Source organism: Myotis daubentonii, chromosome 5 (genome assembly GCF_963259705.1).
Source record: "Myotis daubentonii chromosome 5, mMyoDau2.1, whole genome shotgun sequence".
In the NCBI taxonomy this organism is placed as follows: Eukaryota; Metazoa; Chordata; class Mammalia; order Chiroptera; family Vespertilionidae; genus Myotis; species Myotis daubentonii.
Window position 1 is genome coordinate 111,065,356 of NC_081844.1, and position 5,609 is coordinate 111,070,964.

Here is a 5,609-nt window from a genome sequence, read left to right on the forward strand (position 1 = left end):
AGGGATATTTAACGAGGCTGTAAACATCATTCCGCGCGCGCTCAGCCTCAGTGGAATGAATGGTTTTAATAATTGGGATCCCAATTTCTTGGGGAATTGGTGGCTTTTGAAGCGCCAAGGACCAGGGCCCAGGGTTGGGATTTTGGGGGGGGGGTAGACGGAGGATTGCTGGAGGTTCACTTCGGGGTGGGGCAGCTGCGGGCAGGGGAGGGGGCCAGGGGCTGGCTGCAGGCTCCAGCCAAGTTTGCTAATATTTCTCCGCTGCAGATGTCCTGAAGCCCGGGAGGGTCCCCCCGGGACCCGGACCCTATTAGAACAAATGTGCACTGCTTTTGTAAAGAGGCGCGTTGGCGGCGCCTGTCCTATTACAGGCGACACATGATCAATAGGCTGATAACGCAGCAACATCAATATAAGCGACAGAACAATGAGGGATATCATTGGGCATCTATCTTAATATAGCCGGCTACAAGAGCGCTGACAAAGAGGCAGCTCATGAAAATTCCGCCCCACGACTCCCCATCTCCGCTCCAATATGCGCGCGCACTCCCCCAGCTGCCAGCGCTATTATTCTCCAATTTCAATTTGACACCCCAGCCTTTCATGCTAATTCTATTATTGTAAGAAGTTTATGTGATTTCATATCACTAGAAATCGGTAATGTATAATAACCCTTTGGGCAAGAAACCCAGTCCCCGCAGCAGCCACCGGAAAATAATTACTTTCATATCAAAACTCTGCAGGAGCCCAGCGGCCGGCCCTGGCAGCCCCCGGCGCCGTCACCCCGCGCTGCGCGCCCGGCGTGTGCCAGTGCGAGGGGGTGCGCGCGGGGGCGCGTGTGTGCTGGTGCGGTGTGGGGGGCACCAGGCAGGAGGGGGAAGCGAAGGAGGGCAGGAGCGGGGAGCTGCGGCTGCATAAATTTGTTCAATCAGAAAACACACACACACGGGCGCACAAAAGGAGGCGTTCAGCGCAGACCTTGGGGGAGGCCAGGCGCCTCCGCCCTGCCCCGCCCTGGGGGGGGGAGCAGGGGCTTTGGAGGGGGAGGGACACTCCGAAATTTGAAAAAGATGGATGGGAGAGCTTGCGTTTGACCAGCTTTATTTATTAAAAAAATGGTACATATATAAATATTCTTAGACATTTTTGCATTTTACAAGGCTGAGGATTCTTGTTGTGGGTTTGGGGGGACTATGGGTTAGGTTTTCTTTTTCCTTCCTTGAGAGGAGGAGGGTCTCACCCCAAGTCCTGCTGTTGCTGACTAGGTCCAAGCTGAAGGGGGGAGGAAAAAGCAGTGTTTCTAAGCCGATCACCTGATTGCTGTGCGTCGGAGCCGAGCCCCTGCGGTGCAGCTGAGCTCCTCGAGGCCTCCGGCCGCCCTCAGTCCATGTCCACCTCCTCACCATCCAGGGCGCTGGCTACTGCCGCGGCGCCTGGCTCAGGGGCCCCGGCCCCACAAATGGCTGGTTCCCCCGCGGGGCTGGGCACCCGTGTTCCAGGCCTTCCAGGCCCGGGGGACTGCGGGAGTGGCGGCGGCGGTGGGGCCACTGGACAGGCCGCCGTGTCCGAGCAGTCCCCGCCGCCGCCCTCGGCCGCAGCTGGGTCCCGGAAAGGTGCCGGGGTCGGGGCTCCCGGGGAGGCGACACCGTCGGCCGAATCCGGAGCGCCGCTGGGCCCAGGGAAGACCCCGAAGCTGGCCTGGGCAGGAGGCGCAGGGGGTGCGGTGGGCGCGGGCGGCGCATCCTTGGGCGCTGCCTCAGGACCCGCGCCGCCTCTGAGCGCGGCCTGCGGCACCAGGAAGCCGACCGGCTGCGTGATGGGGTAGAGCAGGAAGTGGCCCTTGCCGATGAGGGTCCGCGGCGCGCACGGCAGCCCTGGCGCAAAGTCCAGCCCTGCGGCGGCGGCGTTGGCCGGGGCGGCTTTCCGGCGCGGCGGCGAGTCGGACAGCAGACTCTCCACGCTGAACGGGCTGGCCTTGGGCAGGCCCGCAGCGCTGCGCTCTGCCGCCGCCGCCGCGCCGGGCGCACACGGGGCCGGGTCCTTGTCCATGGGGCGGCCTAGACGCAGCTGCGGGCCGGCGCCGCTTCTTTGGCTCGGGGAAAAGGCAGGGTCGCAGGTGCCCGGAGCGGGCGGCTCGCCTGGCGGTGCGGGCGCGGAACCGGGGCCGGCATGGTGCCCAGGGACCTTGGCCGCTGCGTGGGGCGGCGGCGGCTCGGGCGGCTCCGGGGACAGGCCGCCGCCTCCGCTGTCGCTGTCGGAGCTGGGTGCGCTGTGCATGGACAGGCCGCCGGGCGAGTGCAGGTGGCGGCTCTGGCTCTTCAGCAGCTTCTTCTCGTGCTTGCGCTTCTTCTTCTCCATCTTCTCCAGCTCCTTCCGCGCGATCTCCTCGGGGTCCATGGGCTCGCCGCTGCATGTGGTCGGGTGCGAATTGTGCGCCGGCCGCCCAGGGCCCTTCTTCGTGTTCTCCTTCTTCCTCCACTTGGCTCGGCGGTTTTGGAACCAAACCTAGAGCAGCCAGGTGGGAAAGGAAGGCGCCATGAGCCCGAGCCGGCAGGCTTGCTGGGGCTGTGGGCCTCCCCGCTCCCCCAGACAGGCCTGCACAACCTCGGCTGGGCCAGACCCGGCCAGGGGGCAGAAGCCGTCACACGGCCAGGCCAGCACGGAGCTGGGTGTCCGCACTCAGGATGCAGGTTGCTCCAAAGGGCATCTTCTCCACCCAGAGGAGGTAGAGCAGGCCCCTTGCCAGCTCCCACTCCAGCTTCTCACCTCAGGAACTGGGAGCTGCCCCTTCCTTGGGCAGGGCCAGCCTGGCCCCTGACCGGGGGCACCGGGTTCCTGGTCTGGAAGGAGGGAGAGAGCAGGGACGGCCTTGCCCCTCCTGACTTCTCATAGCTCCTGTTCTAAGCAGCTTGCCTGGCCTGGCGATGACCGTCTGACCGAGGACACCAGGCGGCTGGTCTGTGCCCTTCACACACCTGTCTTCAGGCCCCGGGAGACTGAGTGGAAGCCCAGATTTCGGCCTTTCCCATGAAGGGAAGTCTGGATGCTTCTTCCAGAAGGGCCTGGGGAGCTGAGCCCAACTGGGGGAGGGGGAGGGGGGGAGTTTCAGTAGCCTCCCCGCGCCCTCGCCCACACAGACACACTCACACCCTTCTCCTTCTGGAGCCTTCAGGCCAGGGCTCCGAAACGGGGCCCTCCAACCAGCTCGCTTGGCTTTGGGGTGAGGTGGGGGAGGCAGGGAAGCAGGAGCCAGCTGCCTCTCCCACTCTCTCTTCAGGCCTGGTCCTTGGGGAGCTCGCTGGACTAGGGGGAACAACGCAGCCGGGACCCTGGCTCCAGCACAGCACAGCCCCAGCCCCGGCTCAGGCTCAGGTTCCGATTCTTTGATTCTTTGTTGCGGCCACAGGGAGCCCAGGCCACGGCAGCCTGTCGGTGCCACGGTGTGGGTAGGAAGTTGCAACCTCTCCACAACTGTAACTGCCTTTTCTCCCACACACCTTTTTAAAATACTTTTTTGAGGGTGCAAACTCGCTGCATGGCCACCAGGATTATTCGTCACCGTGTTAGGGAGAAATGTCCTCAGAACACTCAGAAGAAACCCCACAGAGGATTTACAAGCCAAAGGGCCTGAGCCGAGGCCGAGGCCACGCACAGGACCCGGCACACACTTGTTAGGGTTCAGACAAAGCTGTCCCTGCGGAGCCGGTCTGGCCAGCCTTGCCTCTGGCCGGTGCCCACACTGCCCCCCGCACTCACCACCACCACGATTTCTGTACTTCAGGGAAACACCTAATTATGCACAATTCATCTTGAATAAATAATCCACCAAAATGACGCTGTATTTTTAAAAAGAATACCACTGGTAGTCTCCGAATGAAAATCAAATTCCGGAAAAAGAAAAAAGATATAACGGACATTATATAACGGACACCTTTCCCCCCTCAAACTGTTTAATTGTTTAAGTTTCTGCCCCATCCTGCAAAGCAATGAATAAATACCTGTTTCCCTCTGCGTATTTTACAGGCTGAAGGTAAACAAACAAACGCTTCCGCTGCAGGCTGGGCACAGAGCCCTTCGGCGGGTGCAGTGAGGGTCTGCCTTCTCGCATCTGCAAACCCGCCGGCCGCGCTCCCACCCAAGCCTCCGCCACCTCCTGTCTCGCGGCCGCCAGAACCCGCCACGCGATTCCCCGGTTGGGACGCAGCTGCTGTTCTCGCTACTTTGGGGCGGCCGCCGGCCCCTCCCGAGTCGCCTCGACTTTTAGGGGACCCCACCTGCATCCCCAAGAGACCCTGAGCCTCAGAACACCCAACGCCACCGCCACCTTCCCGCCGGCGAGCGCCAGACGGGCTCGGAGCCGGGACGCAGCTCCACCGAGAACAAAGGCGGCCGCGTAGGCCCGGGCCGGTGCTGCTCCGGGAGGGGCGCGGTCTTTACCTGAACGCGGGACTCGACCAGGTCGAGCCGCAGCGCCAGCGCCTCGCGCATGAACACGTCGGGGTAGTGGCTCTCGCTGAACGCCTTCTCCAGCTCCTCCAGCTGCCAGCCGGTGAAGTTGGTGCGGGTGCGCCGCCGCTTGCAGCCCGGGCTCTCCTTGTCCGGGTCTCCCGCGTCTGCAGGCGAGCACAGGACGCTGCGGCTCAGCCCCGGCCCGCGCCCGCCCCGCCCGCCGCGCTGCTGCCCGCCGCCACCCTGGGCCGGGCCACCGAGAGGGCGGCCACTACCCCGCGCGGGCGCCGGGCGGGACCCAGGCGGCCAGTGCCGCAGCCCCCGCAACGAACTCCTCCGCCTCACAGGGTCCCCTGCCCCAGCCGCCGCCCCGCCCCGCCCCGCTCCCGCTCCCGCTCCCTGCGCCTACCCGACAGCTTGAAGGGCTGGCTGTCGCCGCCCACCCCGCAGGCCGCCGGCAGCAGCGGCGTGGGGTTGACCACCGAGGCGGCGGCGGCGCACGAGCCGCTGAGCAGGCCGTCGATGGAGAAGGGCACCGCGGCGGCGGCGGCGGCGGCGGACTGCAGCTGGTGGCCCGCCAGCTCGTACACGTGGTGGTGGCCCAGCGGGTAGGGGAAGCCCACCACGCCGCCCAGCGAGCCCCCGAACTGGGCATGCGGGTGCTCCAGGAGGCGGCCGTCCATCATCTCGCGCAGGGGGCCGGCGGGGCCGGCGGCGGGGCGCGGGGGCGCGGGCCGGGGCCGGGCTGGGCCAGCGGCGGGAGGCGCGGGCGGTGGCGGCGCGGACAGGGACCCGGAGCCCTACACATGCTTCGCCCGCGCGCGGCGCTTTACTTTATCAACATCAAGCTCCCGATAATTAGCCGCGGCCCGGGGAATTTGGGACCAATAAGAAGCGCTAATCGGCTCTGACGTCACAGGCGTGCTGGGTGCAAGGAAACGTTTTCCATATCGATTGCTAATTATACCTGACATGCACCTCAATAAACAGTATCAGGAACTGTCACAACAAGGCCGGGGAGGGGGCCACAGGGAGGGAGGGGCGCGGGCGCAGGGAGCAGCCGGGCAGGGGCCCCTGGCGAGCCCCCACTTCAGTCCCCGCCGGCCCAGCCGCGCCTCCCCGCCACCGGCTCCCGCCCCTCCGCAAATCACTAATAGATT

General features: G+C 64.8%; 1 protein-coding gene across 2 annotated transcripts in view; it reads right to left on the reverse strand.

Annotated features, from left to right (window-relative positions):
• Positions 1-1,084: 1,084 nt before the first annotated feature.
• UNCX (UNC homeobox) overlaps positions 1,085-5,609 on the reverse strand; it is a 38,126-nt gene continuing 33,601 nt past the window's right edge. Inside the window, exons 1-3 of one of the 2 annotated variants that reach the window (XM_059699443.1) lie at positions 4,859-5,281; positions 4,438-4,613; positions 1,085-2,505 (exon numbers count right to left, since the gene is read on the reverse strand). In XM_059699443.1, the coding sequence (XP_059555426.1) occupies positions 1,381-2,505; positions 4,438-4,613; positions 4,859-5,135 (1,578 nt within the window). In that variant the 5' untranslated portion in view covers positions 5,136-5,281 and the 3' untranslated portion in view covers positions 1,085-1,380. Of the gene's footprint in view, positions 2,506-4,437; positions 4,614-4,858; positions 5,282-5,609 lie in introns of those variants that run through there. The other variant, XM_059699444.1, reaches the window with a different exon arrangement.